Raw genomic sequence first — 21,237 nt, 5'->3', positions numbered from 1 at the left:
TTACACCCCATGAAAGTGCTTATCCAACAAAACAAAAAGAAAGTCAAAGACACCAGCTACATGGGACCTGTGTTCAGTGGCTCCTGCACCCTAAGCTCCTGCCACAGCCCACGAGGCTTCACCCCGCAGCTCCGCAGCTTGTGTCTCTGGCAACGCAGGGCCTGGAAGCTTCTGAGTAATTCTACCTTGATCTTAATGCCAGGCGTGCCCCGCATCCTGGAGGTCCCCAAGGTGGGTGGCCAGGGGACCCGGTTAGGGAGGTGGCCCGGTGCAGATCCCAGACCCCAGGAGGCCCCAGGAGGCGGGGACAGGTCCATTTGGGGCTGCTACTCTGTTGTAGCTGGCACCCACCACCCACCAGGAAGGAGACGGGCAGGGGACCCCCAAGGAGCAGGAAGGGGCTGGCGTGGCCACACACAGCCATCGGGCCGCGGGCGCCACCTGGTGGTCTCAGCGTTAGCTGTTTCACTCTGATGCCCTGAAGAACGGCAGCGGGAGACTCAAACCAGCTCTGTACTATCCTAAACTCATCAGTGAGGCGGGCGCCCCCAGACACAGACTCCCAGATGGGAGAACCCAGAGCTGAGTCAAGAACGAAGAGGAGGCTGCTGAAGGCGGGAGGGGGGATGCAGCCCTTGGAGGCGGGAGAGGATGCCTGCACCCTGCAGGGTGGGGCACGGTCACAGTGCAGGAAACAGGCACCCAGAGGGCTGTGTCCCCAAGATCAGGACTGGACCCAAGGCCCGGTGACAGCTGCCATCCCCATCCCCCAGCCTCCACCTGCTCCCTGGCTGTGGGTGACTCACAGCAGAGTGGGGTGGGGGGTGAAAGGAGCCAGGAGAAGGGCGACAGGAGGGACGTGGGTGGGTGGCTGGCCCCTCGCCAGCTGCCAGGAGCAGCAGCAGTGCTGTGACCGGCAGAAGGACACCCGTGAGGCGCCGGGCGGGGCGGAGGAAGGACAGGAGGCCCAGCCACCAGGAGGGGCTGCCACCCGCTTCTCCCGGCTCAGCCTGGGACAAGTGAGGAAGTCAGAAGCGAGCATGTGTCATGCTGGATCGAACACAAAATCCTGCGTGGAAGGTCCACACTGCCCAGCACATGGAGGGGGCTCTGGGTTGCTCTCTCCTCCTGGGTGGCTACTGGACCTCTGGCCGGGGACAAGGAGGCTGGAACATGTCAGGGCACCGGCTAGAGGTCACGGGCCACTGTGACTGCTGCCTAGGACACCCCGCCAAACCTGGCAGCTACTGGACACTGAGCCAGCGGGGGTCCAAGCCTCGTATCAGGGTCAAGCCCCAACCTGGGGTCACTCCTGCACGAAGTGTGGAACACCCACCCCTTGTGGCTGAGGTCTTAGGGGAGAAGGGTGCCCACAGGGAAGGGGTGGACTGGGCCGGCTCTCAGGCTATGAGGTGTGGGAGTGTGTGTGTGGCCAGGCCCCAGGCAGCGACTTGTCTGCAGAATCACCCGCCTGAACATGCGGTGCAGGCGCAGCAGGAAGACACAGCTATGGGGTGCCCAAGCAGGAGCCCCTGCCCTCGGCTGCCTTCCTGTCCTCACCTGAGCAGCTGTGACCTCATGCCAGGTGTCCTGCACCAGCCAGAGACAGAGCCAACCCTCCCCCAGATGGGGGGATGCCAGACGTTGATGCTGCCCACCTCCGGAGATTGAGGAGAGCCGTAGCCTTCAGGGGGTGGCGGGTAGCTCCCACATCCTATCCTGTGTCCAGCTGTTGGTTCCACAGGATGGGTGCTGCCCAGGCTCCATTTTCTCCAGGCTAAACCACATGTGTGGCGGGCTCACACCAACATCATCAAGCTGGGGCATGGGAGGCTCACTTATGGGCCAGACTCAAGTGACCATGGGGATACTGGGCACAGAGCCCTAAACAGGGCCAAGCTTTGTGCTCCGAGTCTCTTTCCCATGTGTGAAAAGGGTTAGGGAGTGTGTCTGGAGAGAGGCCACCGAAGAGAGGAAACCCCCACTGCTGGCCCCTCCCCCAGAAGCTAGCCCCTCCCCGCAGCCTGCCCTGCAGAGCTGGGCACCTGGCCTGTCATCCTCCCTGCCTTTCCTGCTTCCCTCCTCCAGCCTCTTTCCAAGGCAACACTCAGCACCCCAGCAGTTGTCTCCCCTCTCATCCCCAGGGGCTTCTTCCAAAGGGATGTGGGAGTCCATGGCTGCACATGAGAACAAGGACCCACTGTCCCCCAGGTGAGCCGCCCCGCTGGGCCCTGGGATTCCTCATTCAGGGTTCCCTCCTCTCCTTCCCACCTGTCTCTACTGCCTACATCATTGGATGGCACAGAGCTTTCTAGAATCTTCAGAGGCTCATGGACATCCACATCCCATTTCCTTCAGGCTCATGTTGATCACTACCCAGCATCAAGTCCTTAACTCACGTGTCCCAAAGTTGTGAGAGTCCAGCGGAACACAGCACGGGAACACAGGCGGGCAGCTCTTATGGTTCCAAGCTGCTGGGTCGGAATCTAACAGAATACCCTGGACATTGAGAGCAGCCAGTGGAGTCCACAGCAGAAACTCTGGCACTGTCCACAGTGCCCTCAGCCTGGGCACTTTGTGCCACCACCTACAGGATCCTCAGGGTCCCAGGAAGGGGGTGGGCAGGCCTGGGGGTGGGTGCACCAGGGCAGACAGAGGCCAGTTCAAGTGTAAGCGCCAGCATCTGCCGGTTTGAGCCCACTGCTGGTTTAGCCTGGAGGGAACGGGAGCCTGGGCAGCGCCTACCCTGCGGAGCCAACAGCTGGACACAGAACAGGACATGAAAGCTTCCCCCTCCCCCCGAAGGCTAGAGCTCTCCTCAAACCTCCCGAGATGTACGGAGTCAGCATCTGGCCTCCCCCCACCCAGGGGAGGGGTGGCTCTGTCTCTGGCTGGTGCAGGACCCCTGGCGTTTGGTCACAACCACTCAGATCAGCAACGGTGATGCTGGAGGCTCCAACCTCAGTTTCATCCCCTTTCTAGGCACAGGATGGAAGGCTGCAGAGGAGGACAGGTCTTTCAGGAAGGACATCGCCAGGCCAGGGTCTCGGCGGCTATTGCCTCCTGACAGGGCTCCCAGGCCTGGGACATATGGGACAAACCAGCCCGACTCCAGGGGCAGCGCAGCGTCCTGCAGCAGGGCCTGACCATCCGGTCACTGCCACCGGGTACAAGCTGGTTCAGGGGGAGGATGAAGTTCGCAGGGGAGCACGGTCTGAGACCCTGGTGGTTCCTCCACTCCAGGGCACAGGAGTACCTCGGGACCACTGCAACTAGAGCTTGCTGTTTACAGACCAGCTCTTGGGCTCTTCACAGGCCTGCAGAACTGCTCAGGGCCCTCGGCTGCTATTAACATCGCTCCCAACTTTCCGAAGGACCCTGGGAAGGCTGGAGGGTGGGGAGAGTGGGGCTGGGCCACCACCCAGGGGGACTGGCCCAGAGGCCTCAGCCATCCCAAGGCCTTCCCACCAGGCTTCTCAAGCCTTCAGCAGGCTGACATGCTTGAGCCCAGCCTGCTCACCCAGGGAGTGCCTAGGGTCCTGGGGGCATCTCAACCTGCTCTGCACCCAGCACTGGGGGCCCCAGTAAAGTCTAGTCTCGCTGCAGCCCCTGGTGGCACCGGCAGGGCCATGAGGATGAAAAGAACGGCTGCCACTGTAGCTTCTTGTAGCAGATTTTGTTTCTAAAAGGCAGCCAGCAATTATCACACCAGCATCACCTGGTAGCCACACGGCCCAGCAAGGGCGCCTGTGCGCGTCCTGAGGCAGCTGCCACTGCCTCTCTGCAACAAAGAAAGGGCTCTCGAGGGGCATGAACAAGCTGCCAGGTGCCTGGGAGCTCGGCCGGCATCGTGCGGTTCCTCACCCCGGGGCACTGAGGCCTCTGAGCCAGCCATGTGGTCCTCAGAGTCCTCACTCCACCATCCCTCTGGTCTGGCCTTTCAGCGGCTCCTCCAGGGAGCAGAGGCGCCCTCTTCAGGCTCAGAGCCGTCATTACCCAGCATGTTACCACTGCATTAAGACGTGGCATCTCATGATTGAGGCCCCGTGTGATGCACTGCCCTGAAGTCTGGTGAAACCAGGAGGGCCCCTAATGGCCTAGCTGTAGGCACCCCACCCTGCTCCTCCAGCCAAGTGGCGCTTCTCCCAGGCTCAGACCTGACCTGTCCCCCACTGGTGGCCTCAGCCCCCTGCAGGCAAGGAATTATTCAAACAAGCGGCCACGGCCCCCTGGGGGAACAAGTGGCACCCCACTGTCTCATCACCATGAAGCCTGCCTTGCAGAGTCTGCTGCTCACTGTCCCATGTGGCTTGTGTGACGTGAGTGGCCTCCCCGGGCTCTGAGCCTGTGTGGCGCAGCCTGCTGTCCACCTCAGCTCTCTGGGCTCTGTGTCCTGGGTTCGGTTGTGCCCATGATCCTATGGCGGGCTCCCGCCTTGACTAACAGGCAACAAAGAAGTGATCCGGCTATAAATGACTATCCTCTCATGTCCTCAGTTTTGTCAGCTGTAAAGTGGGACAGAAATCGGGTCCTCAAACCTGCGGGTGCCCCTTGAACCCCTGGAGGGAGCTCTTGGTGCATGTGGGTGGGCAGGGGTGGTAGGAAGGAGCTCTTCAGATATTGGGGGGATAACAGGAACAACCGATGAAACAACCTCCAGAGAGTCCGGGAGCTCAGGAACATTTCCCAATAACCCTGGACCAACCCCCCTTTTGGGGCTGGGCCACCTCCCACACTCCCTTGACCTTCTACAGCCCAATGGGGTGGGAACTGCTGTGGCCTGACTACACAGAGCATGTGTATCATCCAAGCCACCAGGCCCCAGAGGCCACGGGACCCGGGGTTCACAGGGACAGCCATGCCCCAGAACCAGACACACCCCAGAAGCATCAGCAGGGCCACAGAGCTGCCACTCTCGCCTCCTCACAGGTGAGGCCACCAAGAACACGGAGGGGGTGTCCCCGAGGACTCCTGCCCACAAAGCCTGGCCCCCACCCTTTTTCTTCTCCTCCTCTGCTTTCGCCCAGTTTGGGGAAGTTTTGACTTAGCCTGTTTGGTTAACAAATTAATGACAAAGACCTGTTCTCTCAACAGTTCTGTTTAGCATTGCCTGATAAAACACAAAACGACCCGTTTGGGACTTCCCTGATCGTTCAGTGGTTAAGACTCCATGCTGCCATTGCAGGGTGCCACGGGTTTGATCCCTAGTTGGGAAACTAAAATCCCACTTGCTGCATGGTGTGCTCAAAAAAAAAAAAAAAACAGTTAAATCTTAATTTCAGATAAGCAACAAGTATTTTTTTTTAATATAAATATGTCCCAAGCGCAGGTAAACAGTTTTCTAATAGAAGCATGTCCCATGCAGTTTGGGACATATTTGTCTTCAAATATTTTTTATTGCCTATCTGAAATTCAAATTTTACTGCAAAATCTGGCCACCCTAGTCTGGTTCCCTCATTGCTCCCCCATCCTCCCAGTGGGATGGGAATGGGAGGGTCACCTCCCACAAGAGCCCCCAACCTTCCCTCTTACTCCCTCCCCACCTGCACCAGGACACCTGCAACTCCACACAAACCCACGCCCTGACAACAGAATCTGGGAGAAATGGGTCTGTCCAGTTAAAGATTGACCCTGGGGCAAAGGGAGGGACCCCCACTCCTTTGCACCTTCTGGGTCCCTAGAGAAACCCCCTCCCATTGCCCAGGGTCCCCTGGAGCCCCTACTCCAGAGTAAGGTGCACCAAAGGCTGGCTGGGGGCCTAGGACATACTTATTCTAAAAAATCATTTTTTATTTGAAATTAGGACATTATACAGTGAGGCCCTGGCTGGGGCCCTGGGGCCCTGGGAGCTGCAAGGGAGGGGGCGGGGCTGCGGAATGGCCCCGTAAGGGTGCTCAGGTGAGGGAGGGGTGCTCGAGAGAGGGAGAGTGGGGAGGGGAAGGGAGGGAAGGGTAAGGGAGCGGGGAGAAGGGGAGGGGAGGGTGAGGAGGGGAGGGGAGAGGAGGGAAGGAAAGGGGGGAGGGCGCCCCAGCGCCCGCTGCGCATGCTCAGCCGCCCCTGCAATGCGGAGCCGGCGGCGCGTCCTCCAGTAACCCAGTTCCGCGAACTCCCGGCGCCCATTATCCTCTGTCTCGGGATGTCTTCCCGCTTGTGGGTCGTGGGGGCCGACAGGAAACCGGCAGCACGGGTTGCAGCAGGAAAGCAGGGGCCGGGGCAGGTTTGGCCAGGGGTGTAGGCTCAGCCCCAGAGCCCCTAGAGACCAGATAACTCCTCCGCATTACACCGCCGACAGGGGCGCTCCCCAAGGCAGAAGGGGCCATCGGGACCCTGCGAAGGGCGTGACCCTACGTGAAGGTAGCTGGAGGTAAACCGAGCATCAGCCTGGGGTGAGGAGGAGGGTCAGAGGTGAGCCCCGATCTCATCGGTGGCCTCAGCCTTCTCACGGGTAGGGTGAGTCCCCCAGCTGTGCGGTGAGCACCCACTATGAGGTCAGCCTCCCACCTGGGAGGTCAGCCCTCACACCTGATCCCCCTGCGACCCTCGGCAGCTGGGTGAAAACTGGAGCTGCCAGCGTCCCAGGCTCTGCTCATCACAACCATGGGTTCCTGGGCCACTCTGCTTCTGTAGGGTTCTGTTTCCTCTTCCGTGGCACAGGCCTCCGACCACTGACCTCGCGAAAATGCTGCTGAGGGTCAGGGCACAATACCCAGGGGCCTGAGCCCCTGCTCCGGTGCAGGCGTGTCCCTCCTTTCTTCCTCTAGGTCATCCGCTGACCGGGGTCATTTCTGGGACACCTGCTCGGGGCCAGTGAGTACTAAAAAGACACTTGGGGCCAGTGAGTACTAAAAGAGCTCGGCCCACAGGGTGTCCTCCAAATGGCCACCAAACGAGCCCTAAAGAGCAGCCACTTGGTGCTGACAAGGAGCAAGGGGAGGGGAGAGGTAGGCGGGAGCAACAAGAAGTGCCTGATGATGATCGTCTTACCCCCACCACCCCCGTCAATTAATTTTCCTCTAACTGCTTTTGTTAATGGTAGTTTAATAATCTCTTATTATTCAGTACATTCACAGACTCTGAATGTCTCACAATCCTCTATTTAATTAAGTATTAAATTTAAAAAATCTAACTCTTACTGCCTTTGGCACAAGCTGGATGTAATCTGCAGTGTCCTCGTGGCTCCAAGAACTGTCAGTTACCAGGTGGGACAGATTTTCTGTGTCCAGTGCCAGCATCGTCCTGCCGCTTTCTTTATCACTGGAAGCCTTGAAGGACTAAGCCAGTCTCCTCGGATCAGGAGTGGACCCCCCCTCACTGCAGGGCTGGGTGAGGCCCCTCCACATTGCGCGGAAAATGAAACGGGCAGAAGAGGGGCTTCCCCTCCAACCTCTGAGTCTAATCTCTACTTCCCCACTCTCCCACTTGCCTAGAAGACTCCCTACCCATGGATCCCCTGCCCCCACCTTCCAGGACAACAGCTGGGGCAAGCATTTCTGAATGGCCTCTCTCGGAAGGGAGCGCTGTCTGGAGTCAGGACTCTCTGTGTGGATCAAGTCTGACCCTGCAGGATGCCGCAGGTGCAGGCTGCGAGGTGAACACCAGGACTCAGGGAGGAGCAGCGGGCTCCAGGCCTCCCCTCCTTGCTTCCTGACCACTCTCTGGCTTTGCCACAGAACTTCTCCTGGACTTGGACTTCCCAGATGCTCAGGTGTTTGGTGGCCAGGGATCTCCCTTGCAAACCCAACCCTGCAGCACACCTTCTTCTAGACTCTGCTCCACCCAGTCCCTGTCCCAGCTTCACACCTGGGAGACTAACCTGACTCCAGCATAGGCTGCACGTCGGCTCCTTCAAAATCCACTCACTCAAAGCATTCACTCATTCCAAAAGATTTATGGAGAGCTCACCACCTCTCAGGGCCTGGGTGGAGGGTAGGAGATACAATGGTGAACGAAACAGATGAAGTCCTGCCCACAAGGCCTGGCAGTGTGTGGGTGAGACAGCCATCAAATAAAAACAGGGTGCTTGGGTCCCAGATTCCTACTGGAGGCTCAAGGGAGACCCCTTTGAGGAAGTGTCATCAACAGGAGGTAAGCAGGTACAAAGTTCAGGAAAAGCATTTCTAGAAGGAAAGTGAAACTTGCTAGTCATTCAGTTGTGTCCAAGTCTTTGCCACTGCGTGGACTGTAGCCTGCCAGGCTCCTCTGTCCATGGAATTTCCCAGGCAAGAATAATGGAGTCGGTTGCCATGCCCTTCTCCAGGGGATCTTCCTGACCCAGGTATCAAACCTGGGTATCCTGCATTGCAGGCAGATTCTTTACTGTCTGAGCCTCAGAGAAGGCATGTGCAAAGGCCCTGGGGTATATAGAACCGGAAGAAGCCAGTGCCTGACCAGAGCTGCTGGGAGGGAGAGAGAAGACAGGGCCAAAGGCAGAGTTTCAGGCCAGGTGAGAACTTTGGGTTTTATGTAGCCAGCCCTCAAAAGGTAGTAAGAAGAGGGTGGGATGTTCATACATGTGTTTTCCCAGCCTCTGGGCTGGGAGCTGGGAAGGTGCAGAGATGAACTTCTGCATTTGCCCTCAAGGAGCAAATGATCAATGGAAAAATTTGTAAAGTGACTGCTTTCGGGCTTCTGGGTTTCTAAGCTGGTTGGGAGGACCCAGGGAGGCTTCCTGGAGGAGGAGTCCTAGAGCCTGCAGGCTGGGCAGGATAGTCTGGCAAGAAACGCGGAAGAAAGCAAAGGGTGTTCGGGCAGCACTGTGCTAGGCTGACTCCAAAGTACCTCACTCCTCTCTCCCTCACAATGCCCCTCTGGGGTAGCGATTAGATTTATCCCTATTTTACAACTGAGAAAACTGAGGTACAGGATGGCTAAGTAACACGGCCAAGGTCACACATTGAGGCAGTCAGGACCATGTGGCCAAGGCCACGTAGCAACCAAACCAAACCCATCAGCCAAACCCCACTGCTGGCCCACACTCAGCATGAAGATGAGGGTCAGGGGTCCAAGACCCTCTCCTTTTACCCCTCCAGCTGCCCATTCAGCTTGAAAAGGGTCTGGGGAGGATCAGAAGACCCTTGGGTTCCTGTACAGGGAGGTGGCTGGTTGGTTTTAGAATCCTTTTCCATTAGAGAAACATGCTGATCACTGTGGTAAAACGACGGGTAGTCTGGGATCTGCCACAAGATATGTGAGTGGAGGTGGAGCATGGGGAGGGTTACAGATGAAACAAAATTGCCCGAGCGTTGAAAACTGCTGTGTTGAAGCTGGGGGCTCATTCTGTCATTTTATCTATATTTGGGGGTGGTTGAAATTTTTCATGATAATGAGTTTAACAGGGTGGGGGGAACACCCAAGACCTTCACAGACCTGAGCAATGCAAGGGCCCAAGTGTGGAGGCAAAGCAGGAAGTGTCTTCACAGGGGAAGTGCTCCTGAGGGGACGTGACAGCAGGCGAGAGCTGGCTGCTCCAGTTCTAGACCAGCCCTGGCTAGCTGCCCTGCCTCCCACCACCCAACCCAAGCTGTGTCCAGCTGGAACACTGAGGCCGGAAGCAGGGCTGACGGAGCCCCAGGTCTGCACAGCCCCACAATGGTGCCGTGAGCCGGGATCTCTTTGGCCCAGCCTCTGGGACTCAAGGGCAGAGAGCAGGCTGGCTGTCAGGAAGCGGGCAGCAGGGCTGCTGCTGTAGGGGCAGAAGAAAGAGCAGGCGGTAATTGTGGAACACGGGAATTTCAGACTTCCACTGCTCTTGATCCTCAGTAAAGAATCTGCTTGCAATGCAGGAGACCCAGGTTCAATCCCTGGGTTGGGAAGATCCCTTGGAGTAGGAAATGGCAACCCACTCCAGTGTTCTTGCCTGGAAAATCCCATGGACAGAGGAGCCTGGCAGGCTACAGTCCATGGGGTCGCAAAGAGTCGGACATGATTCAGTGACTAACACTTTCACTTTAAGGGTATAAACAGTGCACTGTGAATATACTTGAAAGGAGCTGCCGGATTCCACAGAAACATACTCATACTCAAGTGGTTTTCTGCTTGAGCCTCACAAACTCCTATTCATCCTTCAAGACCCATCCAATCTCCTGTGCTCTTCCCTGGGCTCCCACCCCGAAGATGGGGCTGGAGTGGTTTGTTTGGATGTGTTTGCTCATCACCCTGTCCTCAGTACCAGGCACGTGGGAGGCGCTGGTTAAAGCTGGCGAATGAGTGAAGGTCTCCCTCAACAGTCCAGGGGGCACCTGAAGGTGGGCTCTCTCGCCTCCTGTGGCCTGGCACAAGCCTAGGGAATGAAGCAGAGTGCTCCTCCTGCTTTAGAAACTCAACGTGTGCGGACACAGCTCCCAAACACGTGTGACAACGGTATCTGACCAATGCCGCCCACCCAGTGTCAGGGAACACAGAAGCAGCCCTGCATCTGGCAGTACAGTACACAAAGCAAACGCTTGGTAAATATTAGCCTTCGTGTTATTGCTGTTATCAGTCTAGCTGCAGGATCTGAGCCTTCCTACCGCACACGCCCCAGGGCTGCACTGGCTCCAAGACCTCCTGTCTGCACAGTGCCCTGTGTCACCCGTCCCCTCCTAACAGCAGCAGCAAAAATGAGGACGCAGGACTGACCCCACTGTGCACAACCAGCTTCTCAAATGGGCTGGGACCGGAGTGCCTGCCCCTGGAAACACTCAGCCCCGAAGGCCTGGTACACAGCGGGCGCCCAAACACCCACACACGGCTCAGCGAACCACACAGCAGGCTCAGCCGCTCGCCCCCGCAGGCTGCTGGGCTAGAAGCTACAGACCCCACAGACGGAGGCGTTCTCTGCACCAACCGCAGGGCGGGATGTGGGCCAGGACTGCCGACAGTCAGGGCCTCTTGGAGGAGAAGGAGCCTCTCAATTAGATTTGTGTCTGGATGCTAACCAGATCGTAGGCGTGCATGGGAGGAGGTGGGAGAGGGCTTAACTCAGCACTGTCTGCCCAGGGCTCATCCGGCCCCTCTTGTCTAATCCTCGGTTAGAGATCTGTGGGATCCCCACAGCACTGGGGGGTGGCAGGTCCCACCAGACTTCTTCCCTGGTTCTCCGCCTTTGTCCCCTCACCTCTGTGCTCTGAATTCATCTGCTCGGGGAGGCACCTCCACCATGGCCTTGTCACACTCACTCACCGCATGTCATCCCCTCCCCCCACATCTTGCCCCACCCCCACCACATGGAACACCACTGGATCAGGGGTCTGTCTGTCTGCCCAGAACAGGCTGTCCCCCAGCAAGGGCCTGGAAAGTGCCAGATGGGGTGAGGCCACATGCCCAGGGCCAGCTCGTGGCCAGCATCACATCCATCCCTGCAGGTACCCCCCACCAGCCCTCCCAGGACAGTCAGATGAGTCCCCATGTGCATCCCTGGGTCCAGAAGACTGGCAGGGTCCAAGTCAGGAAACATGCCATTCAGGTGGCCCTTCAAGCATCCAAAGTCTTCAGGTCCCTATGTCCTCCTCTGGCCCATATTCTTGGGCAGATGACACTATCTGACCACGTCAGCCACCTGGTTGCATGGCTCTCCCCTCCAGCCCTGGGGAGAAGAGACGGGGGTTCCATGAGTCCCTAAATGAGAGCAAGAGTGCAATTCCAGGTGTGAGGGTGTGTGGGTGCCTCTTGCTCCCGGCCCCGCGCAGCCGCGAGCCCTGTTCACACCCCACTGCAGCCACGAATCCTGCTCCGATTGTGTCGCCAGGAGCCACAGGCCACTCCCCGTCCTCCAGCACAGGCTCCCCCTGCCCCCGGCTCCCACCAGCCAACACAGCCATTCTCTCCCTACCTCTGGCTGACAGCTTCTTGGTGTTGATGATCTTGGCCGCATACTCATGGCCGGTGCAGAGCTTGACACAGCGACGGACCACAGAAAAAGCCCCCCTAAGGGAGAAACAAGGAAACAGAGGCAATTAATCCCCCCAGTGAACACCCAGCATTCAGTCATGATGCCCGGCCTCGGGCAGAGATCTGTATGAGGAAGGGGTGTGTTAGCTGGTGTCAATGTTAGTTGCTCAGTCGTGTCTGACTCTTTGTGACCCCATGGGCTATAGCCTGCCAGACTTCTCAATCTGTGAAATTCTCCAGGCAAGAATACTGGAGTGGTAAGTCATTCTCTTTCTCCAGGGGACCTTTCAACACAGGGATCAAACCCAGGTCTCCCACACTGCAAGCAGATTCTTTACCATCTGAGCCACCAGGGAAGCCCCAAGAATACTGGAATGGGTATCCATTCCCTTTTCCAGGGGATCTTCCTGACCCAGGGATCAAACCAGGGTCTCCTGCATTGCAGGCAGATTCTTTACCATCTGAGCCACCAAGGAAGCCCTAAGGAAGGGGCACCCCTCCCCAAAAGACTTCCAGCCTCCTGGCACCACCCTTCATGCCAGCCCCACAGGGGCCTCTTTCCCAGCAGCTCGCAGATCCCAGTTGACTGGCACACTCAGCTCCTGTGAGACCCCTGGCCTCGGCATCCTCGCGGACCAGCAGGACTGAGGGCCTGTCTGGGGGCCTCTCAGTGAGCACCGTCCTTCACTCTATGCCAAGTCCTCGAGACCCAGGGTCCTCCCAGAGCAATGAATGCTGGCCCAGCTCCAGACAGTGGAATAGGGAGGTGCAGCCTGTGGGGACTCACTGAAGGTTCTGGAGGGAGGGAGAAGCATCACATAATTACGCTGCAAAGCTGGAGGTGAAGGTCCCTCCCCCAGATCCTCCACCGCCACTACACAGCAGAGGCAGCCAGTCCCACAGCGGAGGAGACATTTACCTGCACACAGCATCAGTGCTTCTGAGAGGAGCAGAGACCAGCCTGGAGGGCTGGGAGAAGGGAACCTGAAAGGTGGGGTGACCGCTGCCGAGGTCATTGAGAGGTTCTGCATGTGACTCCCCAAACAATGACCCTTGAGAGGAGGATGGTGTGCAGGAGGTGGCAGAGCAAGCCAGAGCCCCGAGAGCAGGCCCATGAGGGTCCTGGGGCCGGCGGGGAGCACAGGCCAGAGGGAGCCTGGGGTCCATCAGAAGATCCTCCACGGTATTCGACTTGTCACCACCGTTGGTTTAATTTGATTTGAGATCATTTTCGAAGAACATTAGACCCAGCATGTATGAGACAAAGCCAGAACAGGAAACATCTGGGGAAGGGTCCAGACTGGAGGCTGCCACGGGAGGTGGGCACAAAGGCTGAACACATGAACCAGTGGGGCGGGGGACACCCCTGACCACAGGCCCCTTCTCTGTCTTCCCTCCCCAGAGGCCCTGCAGGCACAGCCCCCATTGGAACCCAGCACCCCCCCGCCCCTGCTGCCCACAGAGCCTGAGAAGCCCACCAGCTGCTTTAGCCCCGGCTCCAGGTGGTGGGAAAGCAACGTCTTAAATACAGAACACATTTCTGCTATAATCCTTTTTGGGATAAAACTTGGGGGCTTTCCCTGGTGGTCCAGTGGTTAGGATTCTGCCCTTCCAACGCAGGGGGTGCAGGTTCAATCTCTGGTCTGGGAAGCTCCCACATGCCACAGAGAAACTAAGCCTGTGTGCCACAACTATTGAGCCTGTGCTCTAGAGCCCAGGAGCCACAACTACTGAAGCCCTCACGCCCTAGAGCCCATGCTCTGCAGCAAGAGAAGCCACCGCAGTGAGAAGCCCGCGCACCACAATGAACACTCAGCACAGTCAAAAATAAATATATGAATTTTTTTTAAGTCTAACTTACCTTTAAAAAATAGCAATAAGAATAATAAAATTAAAAAAAAAAAAACTTCATTAAGATGGACTATTCACTTCCTTGGGAAAAAAGTAAATATTACACTAGATCTAACTGAACATTTTCTTAACATCCCAGGTCTTTATGATCAATAGGTGTGCTTAGAGCTATATTTTTGCTTCTTCAAAGTCAGAACTTGGGAGACAGCATGTTGAGGCTTCAAGCAGGTCTGGGTTTGAACCCTGCTCTGTCTCTTCCTGGCTGCACCCTCTGAGCCTGTTTCCCCACCCACCCAAGGAGCAGCAAAGGCTCACGGGGCCACTGCAAAAGCTGAGCCAGGCCCCCAGCTGTCTGCCTGAGGCTGCTTTGGCCTCCTCCTCACCAGCCCGGCCTATCCCTGGTCCTCCCATCCACTTCCTGCCCAGGAGAGTGGAGGGTATCAGGTGTACAGGGCTGAGCTGCCACCTTTATGCTCTGGCCCCCAAAGGGCACGGACACCCAAGCACCGGCTCACAGGCCTCCATGGAATAGTCAGGGCTTCCAGTGCCAGAATCCAATCCCCACTGATGTTGGAAGTTCCAAACAGCCAGAGGGCTGCTCACAAGCCTGGTGGGCGCCGGGTGAGGCACCATGGGGCCCAAAGGTGAGCTCGTCCCTGGAGTAAGGAGGGGCCTACAGGGCCTGTCCACCTGCTGCTGTCCAGCCAGGGTAAGTACAGGACCAAGGGACAGTGAGCCGGGAATCCTCCCGGGTACACGGCAGGATGTGCCTAAAGTGAACAAGAGGAACAGCCAGATGGACCATCCCAGACAAGCTGCCCTGCTGCCCCATGTCCTTCTGGGTCAGACTCCACTGTCTCTTCTGCAGGGGGCTCTGGGTGAGTGATGGCAAGTGTCTGAGATGAGGGCAGGGCCAGGCAGGCAGGAGCCAGTCTCTGGAGGAACCAGGAACGTGGCAGGCAAGCTCCCGGCATCCAGCAAGCGCTCAATAACGGACCTTATAGGTGGCACTCAGGCTGGAGAACAGACTGCTCTTGGACACAGGTCTTTCTCTCCCAGAGTCCTGCCTGCTGGGAGAGGGGCACCTCTGGAAGCCCCTATGGGGTAGGGTTTCTCCTGCTCCAGTGACCCAGCTTGAAAAAAGTTTCTAGAAAAAGATGCCCTACCCTCCCCCAAGTCTGGTCACCCCACCCTGGTCTTCCTGGTCACCCAAACCTGCACCCCAGTGCCCATTAACTCTGAGGGAGGACCTGGGCCAGCTGAGGCTGTGCCTGGAGCAGGGGGGAGCAGCCGGAACCCTAGGGAGCCCTCGGAGCTCAGTCTTCCAGCTCAAGACCCATGGAAGTTTCCCTGAAAGCTTGGTCAGGTGCCTGACAAAGCTGACAAGCTAGAGGACTCTCCATGGCTTAACTACCTGAAGTGAGGGCACAGAGAAGCAGTTTGGCCCCCGATGACCACCACTCCTTAGGCCAGTCTCCCCCACCTCCCCTCTCCCATCCTTGAAGCCAGCTTCTCGGCCACCACCGTTTCCAGTCTCCTTCTGCCCCCTCCCCAGGCATCCACGCCCTTTCCAGCGGCTCTGCCAGTTGCTTGATGTGGATCACAAGCAGGCTCCCCAGAAGAGCTGATGCTAAGAAGCATGTGCAGTGAGGACCACGGGCCAGGCCCCTGACATCTCGAACATCACAGACACTAGTCAGGCGAGCACCTGCGCCATTCTCCCTCGAAATCTGCAGCATCTACCCACCTGAAACTTAGAATTACTGAGACAATGACAGGGACAAGAACCCAGGGCTGTATCCTAAAGCATAACCCCGCTGCCGCCAGGCAAACTTCTATGCATCCTTCAAGACCCAGTTCAATACCTCCTCTTGGAAATCCTCCCCAGTTGCCACAGGAAGTCAGCTCGGTCTCCTCCAGACACTGTACTCTACATGTCTTGGCTCACTTTGCCCACTCTATTATAATAATTTATCTGTTTCTGGCCCTCCACTGTGGCTCTCCATAGACAATCAAGATGCTGGGGACAGGCAGAGGGTCCAGACTGTGATGAGAGAGTAAGGACTGACCTCCAAGCACCATGAGCGGAAGTGAGTGGGCCTGTGGGACAAGAAGGGGCAGCCTTCTGGGAAAACAGGGACTGACTGGGAGGGGTCAGACTCTAGGGAACAGGCCAGCAGGGGAGGGTGAGCGCCCAAACCCTCCCTGAATGGGGAGGGGGCATCTGGTGGGGTGAACGAGTGTCTGTGGGAGGGTGGGGAGCGCCTGTAGGTGGAGAATGACTCCTGCGAGGCTGAGGCCATGGGGCCCTTGATCAAAGCAGAGGGCCACCGATGTACCAGGAGCCTAGCAGACCCCCACCCTGCCCACAGGGGGTCTGGGATGCAGACGCAGGGCACAGACCAGGCAGGTGGTGGGGCAACAGGTCCCTGGACTGCGTCTGGATAGGCTGCCTGATGCTCCAGTCGTCCATGAATGGCACGGCAGGTGGCGGCCAGCTGCAGGGTTGGAAACGCCACTTGGGGCACAGCTTGTGGGGGAGAAGCCAGAAAGGTGGGGGTCTGGGTGTGGGTGAAGTTCAGGGAGAAGGCGTGGTGGGGGCTCCCCTGAACCTCGAGGTCACCATGTGATGCCCGGTGGGGCACCTGCTGCTGCACTCAGGTTTAAAGTTATTTGAAGAATGTGATCAGATCAGGAGCCTCCTGGGCACCAAGTGGGGACTCTTAAGAATCAAGTAAAGCTAATAAAAGACAGAAAACACTTTTTCATAAAGCCATTTATAGAACGTCTACTGAGGAACCACAACAGCAGAGAGGCTGGCCAGGGGACGGGGGGTGGGGGTGGGGGAATGAACCCCGGAGCTGCCTGGGGTCTGGTCAGCTGCACATGGGTGCCCAGCACTGCTGAGGCCATGCCAGCCCATGGTGGCACTTGAGGGTCACTCTCCTGCACACTGGACAGAAGCAGCAAGCCAGCAAGTGGCTCCCAGCCCCATTTACTCTCTCATTCCTCCCGTCCAACCTGAGGGTATGCCCCTGACCCTGCCTCTCACCTGTCTGGGACACAGACAGCCCACTGGCCCTTGGGGGCAGGGTCCGGACTGGGTTTCCACCTGCAGGGCTCTTAGCTTCTCCCATGCCTGACCGCCTGCTGCCACCTGGAACTTGCCCTTGACATGGATTACCTGCTGTCCCCATGGCACTTGCTTTGGGGACCTGCCCCTCCCTGCTCTGCTGGCCAAGCCCAGTGGACCAGCCTACCTTCTGCCCACTGAGCTGAGCTGGTGTTGGTGGGAAAGGCTGATGGGCAGGAGGGTCTGGTCTTGCCCTGTCCCCACAGTGGGGCTGCAGAACAGGGAAGCGCTGACAATGGACGTCACTTCGGGACCCTGCATACTGGGCCTGGGGCTTCCTCATGCAGGATGTGTGGAGGCCCTGGCGCAGAGCAGGCATCAGACTCATGTAACCGGGGAACCCCTGCTTCTGCTTCTCCACGGCTGCTCGGCACTTCCACTGCCTCCTTTCTGGCGTAGCATTTCCTCTCTCCACCACCCCCATCCCTGTGGTCCATTGGAGGACAGGGCCCCTGCACCTGACTCTGGCTCTCTGCCCTGTCCTGGCCTCGCAGGTACTGGCCTGGCTGCCAACAGGGCTGACACGGCCCTGTTGTAGACACACCTGGTAGCTGAACAACCTGGGAAATCCCCATCCGCACTCTGCTAACTTGGATGTTTGGGAGCAGGAATTCTTGACAACCAGCCAGAGCCAAGGGCCCACATCATATGTGGACCAGTCCATGGGTTTCTTAAATTGTAGGGCCAAAAACAGCCAGAAGTGCTGAGTAAAAGAACCAAACCCTTGTTGTTCTGTTTTGTAAAGGCTTCCACACAAGTGAGAGGCTGGGATGTCCTCTCAGTGAAAATCGCCATCCTGGCCCCCCGACTTCCCAGGCAGATCCACAAAAGATCTTTCTGGAATGGGCTAAGCAGGCGGCAGATGCACTCGGCTGGTCCAACAGTTTTATTTCCCATGTAAATTAACAAACGGGTGTTCTTTTAAAGCAGCCTGATCACCCAGCCTGGGCCGCCCCAGTGGGCTCAGCTCAGAAGGGTCTGGGCCAGGGCTCAGGCGGGGAGGCTGAACAGTCCAGCAGATGCGCTCACTCACCACACCAGGCCCTCCGCTTGCCTGGATTTGTGAATTTCAACTAAATCAAGCTGCTGCTTATTTGTGTGGTAGCAAAAAAATTTTTTTCTACCTTTGATTAAAATGACGGGGGAGGTCCGTTTATATTTGTAATCTGGACCTAAGCAATTTGGTAGAAAATAGGGACTTGTACATGAAATTGTTGTGGGGGCTTTTTCTTGCTTATAATAATAATTTTAAAAACAGAATCCATGCTCGAGGCAGAAAACGGAGTAACCAAGGTGGTTTCAATAGAGCGAGTTGAAGCCGCCTCCACCTTCGGAACCCATTGCTAGAGTCCCACGATGCTCTGATGTGTCTCGGTGAGGTCTACGCCACAGGAAGGCTTTCCTCACCAACACTCAGGAATCTCTTGCTGTTTATATTCTGCTTCTTCCTCTTACTACTTCCCCACCCTGCAAACGGCTCTACCACAGTACCAACTGGCCGTTACATACTGCTGTACTGGTGGGCACCAGGGGGGTATGTGACCCTCCCTGGCTCCCTGGCCTCAGGGTTGGGCAGATGAGGAGAGCGTGCTGGCTCTGACAGGACTTGGGCAAATGTGTGCCGTGCCGGGCAGGGGCAGGAGGGCCCAGTACAGGGGTAATGTCCAGGCCGCAGGCCCATGAGGGCTGTCCGTCGTCGACGGCCCATGGAGCTCAGGGAACCATGTCGCCCTCCTGCCCTGAACCCAGAACATCCTGGGTTTCAGAAACAGGACCTGAAGTAGCCAAACTAGAAACCGATGCTAAACAACATTTAATTTTGTTTGTGAACACCCAAATCACTGTGGTCTCTGTGGCCTCTCAGTGTGCCTTTTATCAGCGGGTGAGTTCCGGCTTCGTGTTTGGCCTTTTATATTTAACATCACTTCACACACAGTTCCCATTCCCTGACCTAGATCATATATGTGTCATCTTCATAGTAGAGAACATTCCTTCCACGGATAGCCAAGCACTTCCTCGATTGGCAGGCACTTGGGATGTTTCCAATTTCCCTTCTCGTAAATGCCTGCCGTAAACATCTTGGTTATTTCTGTAGAGTTGATTTCCAGAGGCACAATCGCTGGGTGATTTACAACCATACCAGCGATGAAAATGCCAGCTCTTGCCACTGCCCCACTGTCCATCCCTGGCCTTTCCAAGGTCCTTCTCTGGAATCCCGGCAGCTCCTCGGCCCCAACCTCTGAGCTTGGGCTGGAAACTCAAGTCATAAGTCATCCATGCAGTGCTAGTGAACTGGGGTCACCACAACATGGTACCCAGGCTGGGCAGCAGAAACCCCAGATGACTGTCTCACAGTTAGGAGGCCAGAAGTCCAAGACCAAGGTGCTGGCAGGGTCAGTTCCTTCTGAGGCTGTGGGAGACTGCTCTAGGCCTCTCGTCAGCTTCTGGGGCTTCACGGGGGATCCTGGGCTTGCAGAAGCATCACCCCCATCTCCATCTTCATGTTCATATGGCATTCTCCCTGTGTGTCTCCCTGTGCCCAAATTTCCCCTTTTTATAAGGGCACACAGAAAGGGGGGTGGGACTTCCCTAGTGGTAAAGAATCTGCCTGCCAATGCAGGAGACACGGGTTCGATTCCTGATCCAGGAAGATTCCACATGCTGTGGAGCAACTGAGTTCAGCTGAGCAACTGAGCACCACAACTACTGAGCCTGTGCTGTGGAACCCGAGAACCGCAACTACTGAGCCCATGTGCTGTAATTATTGAAGCCTGCACTCCCTAGAGCCCATGCTCCACAACAAGAGAAGCCCATGCATCGTAACTAGAGAATAGCCCATGAAGCAATGAAGACCCAGCCAAAATAAATAAATAAAAAATAAGGACACAGTTGTACTGGATGAAAGCCCATCATCCACTTCACCATAACTAATTACATCTACAACCACCTTATTTCCAAATAAGGTCATATTCTCAGGTACTGGGGTTAGGACTCCACATCTGAATTTTAAGAAGACACAGTTCAACCCACAGCACATGCTGACCCTCCATTCTGCCTTAGGGAGTCGGAGTCTGCCCCTGTGTGTACCAGGCAAACATGTCCCAAATTACCATCCTCAAATATTAATTCCACAGGATACTAACAGATATTAGGTACAAAGGGGGGCTCTGTGGGCAAATACGTTTAGAAACCAGTACGTTAAACAGTGTCTTCCTCCCTCCCTCCCTCCCTTCCTCCCCTTCTTTTCTGTTGCAGGACTTCTGCACTGTGAATTTCCCACTAGTGAGTGTGAAGTGCAGCCTTTCTCTAACTTCTTTGATCAGAGCAATCTTTACCCAAAGACATCTCAAGAGGGCCAAGAGAGGGTAGGGCAGGGAGGTCTTCCAGTCTGCAGCTGCAGCACCAAATGGACCCATCGACAAACAAATGGCGAGAGGAGGACAGAAACGCCCCCTGAGGACGCCGCATCTCAGATGGAGAAAACCCACGCGGGGCCTCCTCTTCTCTCTGCCCCTCTGAACAGAGCACCCAGGCTACAGCGGCCGCCCCTCCCCGCGGATGCCCCCTCCCCAACCACACGGGCATCGAGGGCCCCCTCACGGCCCTCCTCCCGGACACCCTGGGGAGTGGAGTTTCAGGTGGATGAGCCAGGAATGTCACTTCAGAGAGGACGTTTTCTTCACATTTCTGACAATGCTGAGAGCAGATGGAACACTCCGTGAGCAGAGAAGGTGCTGTGTCCTGACCACAGAAGACTTATGACAAGATGCACCCTACAGCCTAAGGAGGTTTAGATGTAAATGACCACGAAGGGTAACCCTTTCATGTTTCTTAGGCATTAATGTCATCATCGTTAGGCTATACAGTCACATCAAGTTTATGAGTCCCACACAGATGAGTATAACTCAACTTTGACACGTGTCCATGGCACTGCATTCCTCTTAAACCCTCAGGCCTCACACTTCACACTGTCACCCTCAATACTGGCCAGACCCACCCACCACCACCCCTGCCATAGCCGGGGTCCTCAGGGCCCAGTTCCACCAGGTATAGACATCCTTGAGAAGCTTCCAGGAGGACTCAAGGCAGCAAAGCCAGTGGAAACAAGACGGTGGGCACCAGCCCAGGGAACGTGGTAGGGTCTGAAGGGAGTGGGAAGCACTGAGATTACTGAATGGGTACAGAGTTATTGTTTGGGGTAATGAAAAAGTTCTGAAAATGGGTACTGGTGATGGTTATACAACACTGTGAAGAGACTCAATACCACTAAACTCTACATTTGTTGTTGTTGAGTCACTGAGTTGTGTCTGACTCTTTATTACCCCATGGACTACAGAATGCCAGGCTTCTCTGTCCTTCACTATCTCCCGGAGTTTGCTCAAATT

The 21,237-nt window shown here is 56.5% G+C and overlaps 1 protein-coding gene across 10 annotated transcripts in view; it reads right to left on the bottom strand.

The window, feature by feature from the left end:
• CAMK2B (calcium/calmodulin dependent protein kinase II beta) overlaps positions 1-21,237 on the bottom strand; it is a 91,449-nt gene that overhangs the window by 46,034 nt on the left and 24,178 nt on the right. For all 10 annotated transcript variants that reach the window (XM_055590696.1, XM_055590692.1, XM_055590693.1 and 7 more), the window contains exon 2: positions 11,810-11,904. In XM_055590696.1, the coding sequence (XP_055446671.1) occupies positions 11,810-11,904 (95 nt within the window). The remainder of the gene's footprint in view (positions 1-11,809; positions 11,905-21,237) is intronic.

The sequence above is a fragment of the Bubalus kerabau genome, chromosome 8 (assembly GCF_029407905.1).
Source record: "Bubalus kerabau isolate K-KA32 ecotype Philippines breed swamp buffalo chromosome 8, PCC_UOA_SB_1v2, whole genome shotgun sequence".
Classification (NCBI taxonomy): domain Eukaryota; kingdom Metazoa; phylum Chordata; class Mammalia; order Artiodactyla; family Bovidae; genus Bubalus; species Bubalus kerabau.
This window is presented reverse-complemented; position numbering and strand designations above follow the sequence as displayed.